The sequence below is a fragment of the Colobus angolensis genome, unplaced genomic scaffold (genome assembly GCF_000951035.1).
Source record: "Colobus angolensis palliatus isolate OR3802 unplaced genomic scaffold, Cang.pa_1.0 Scaffold480, whole genome shotgun sequence".
NCBI lineage: Eukaryota > Metazoa > Chordata > Mammalia > Primates > Cercopithecidae > Colobus > Colobus angolensis.
The window spans coordinates 235,591-238,300 of NW_012118266.1; the positions used below are offsets into that span (position 1 = coordinate 235,591).

Sequence of the window (2,710 nt, forward strand, 5' to 3'; positions counted from 1 at the left end):
TCGGAGCAGCCGCGGAAGGTCTTGCCGCACTCCGGGCAGCCGTAGGGCCGCTCGCCGGTGTGCGCGCGCTGGTGTTGCACCAGGCCCGAGCGGCCCTTGAAGGCCTTTTCGCACAGTGGGCACGCGTAGGGCTTGGCGCTGCTGTGCGTGCGCTGGTGCCGGCTCAGGTTGGAGCGCTGGTTGAAGGCCTTGCCGCACTCGGGGCAAGCGTAGGGCTTCTCGCCGGTGTGCACGCGCCGGTGCTCCACGAGGTGCGAGAACAGCCCGAAGGTCTTGGCGCAGTCGGCGCACTCGTAGGGCTTCTGCCCAGCTCCCGACCCCCGTCGGGGACTCCGCTCGCCGCAGTCCCCGCAGGGCGGGCACCCCAGCCGGAAGGCGCGCCGGGCCAGGACGGGGCCACGGCGGTGGCGCTCGGCCGAGTGTGTCTTCTGGTGGCGGTACAGGCCGGAGCAGCGCACGAAGGCCTTGCCGCACTCGGCACACTCGTAGGGCCGTTCGCCCGTGTGGATGCGCTGGTGCTGCAGCAGGCTGGAGGTGCGCGTGAAGGCCTTGCCGCACTCGTCGCAAGCGTACAGCCGCTGGGCCGGGGGGTTGGGGACACCCGGGAGAGGTCGCGAGGTTTGGCCGCACTCAGGACACACTGGGGGGCCCTTGCCCGTTGGCTGCTGGTTGGTGTGGAAGCGCTTCCCGCACCGGGCACACGGACGGGGCTCCTCCATCGCCTGCAGCTGCTCCTGGGGGATCCGCAGGGCCCTCCACGCAAAGGCCTCGCCGCACGCGCAAGCCTGGGGCCGCTCCACCGAGGGGCTCCTCCCGCGGGAGGTCGGCTTTGGGGTCCTCGGGCAGGTCCGAGCGGCCGTCCCCAGTTGGCACGGCCAACAGTCCGTGCGGACCTCACACAGTTGAGTCCGGGGGCGGTTCCGGAGCTGCTCTGGACAGGGGTCACACACGGGTGGCGTCTCCCCAGCGGGCACCCCGCGATGCCGCGCCAGGCAGGAGTTCCTGCTGCAGCCCCTGCCACGTGCTGGGCTCCCAGAGGGGCCCTCCCCGGCCTGTAGCCCCTCGCGGGTAACTAGCTCAGAGTCCTGAGAAGAGGTGGGGCTGCACGGCTCCCGCACGAGGGGTCTGGTCCCCGCGCTGTGCCGGGTCCCCGAGCCGGGGCTCACCCGGAGGTTGCAGCCCTGGGAGCCCCCGCCTGGGGGAGTCGTCCTACCGTCCGCCATCCCTCCACGCAGGTCCCCCTTTTGAGTGGGGTGGCTCCCAGCTCGGTCCTGTTCAAGGGGCCTCGGCTCCTCGGGCCTCTTCTCCCAGGCCCCGGAGGCACCCCGGGCATCGGCCGTGGGGATTCCTCCCAGCCCAGCCTTCTGGGCCGGAGCCTCCATCCTGGGGCGCAGAGTTCTGGTTGTAGGATCTGGAAGAGCAGAGAAGAAATGGAGGTTGGCGGTTCCCAGAAGAGAAGTGGAGAACTGGGCCAAAGAGCGACCATCCCACAGCTGGCACCTACTGGGCGGCCCCCAGCTCTCTGCAGATGCGAAAGGGGACATGGAGTGATATAGGCAGGGCCTCCTGCCCCTCTTCAAACTGTCACCACCCAGACCCCAGAGAACAGCTTCCCAGGCTCTCCCTGCCCGCATATCTGCTCCTCCCCAACACTAGCTCCTAAAACATTGTGCCCCTGGCTAAGGCCCTCCCTGGTCCCCCTTCCCCAAGCAACAGGGACTCCCCCGTTGCTCAGCTGCAAGCTCCCCAAAATCTCACTTACTCCTGGCCTCAGCTTCTCAGTGACAAGCCCACACTCCGGGTCCTCCTGGCTCCATTCACTGCCATTGTCCATGTCTTCTGGGAGGTGTGAGGTGGACTCACCTGACAGCTGAGAGCCTGGCCGGGAGATCCACGCTGCAGAGGCCAATGCTGAGCTGTCCCTCCCCTCTTCAACCAGGTAATGGTGGTTCTCTCAAGCCTGGCAGCCTCATCTACAAAATGGGTATGATAACAGTAAGTATAAACAGCTGAATAGGGAGACAGGCAACCCAGATCATTCCAGCAAGTGTGGACATTAGCAAGGCCTGGTGCCTGCTATTACTATTTTAAAATTCCGCTGTGGCTATATGAGTTACCTACTGCTGCTTTAACAAACTGCCACCCCCATAGTGGCTTGAGACAATGGAAACGTGTTATCTCACAGTTCTGGAGGTCAGAAGTCCTAAGGGAAGGTTTCGGTAGTGTGGGTTCCTTCCTGAGGCTCTTGGGCAGGATGCTTGAGGACAGTTTCCAGCTTCTAGATGCCACCTACTTTTCTTTCTTCCATCTTCAAGCCAGCAGTAAGACATCTTCGTCTCTCTGGGTTTGTCGTCGAATCTCCTTATACTCCTTACAGGACTCTGACCCTTCTGCCTCTTGTGATCACACTGGGCCAACCACATATAATCCAGGAATCCCCCCCATCTCAGGATCCAAAACCTCACCACACTCAGTTCTTTTGCCTTGGGAAGTAACATATTCACAGGTTCTAGGGACCAGGACGTGCACATCTTTCAGGGGGCCGTTATTCTGCCTACAACAGGGGACTTTGCTGAGATACACACACGTGCATATATACATATTCATCTCCTAAGCAAGCAATTGAAGAACAAGTGAAAACAAAAGACAACTGGGCGCAGTGGCTCATGCCTGCAATCCCAGCACCTTGAGAGGCCGAGGCAGGTGGATC

At 62.6% G+C, this 2,710-nt stretch overlaps 1 protein-coding gene across 1 annotated transcript in view; it reads right to left on the minus strand.

Annotated features, from left to right (window-relative positions):
• Positions 1–2,710, minus strand: part of ZNF837 (zinc finger protein 837) — a 20,461-nt gene that overhangs the window by 10,332 nt on the left and 7,419 nt on the right. The window contains exons 2-3 of the mRNA XM_011959134.1: positions 1,763–1,973; positions 1–1,411 (exon numbers count right to left, since the gene is read on the minus strand). Coding sequence (XP_011814524.1) covers positions 1–1,382 — 1,382 coding nt within the window. The 5' untranslated portion in view covers positions 1,383–1,411; positions 1,763–1,973. The remainder of the gene's footprint in view (positions 1,412–1,762; positions 1,974–2,710) is intronic.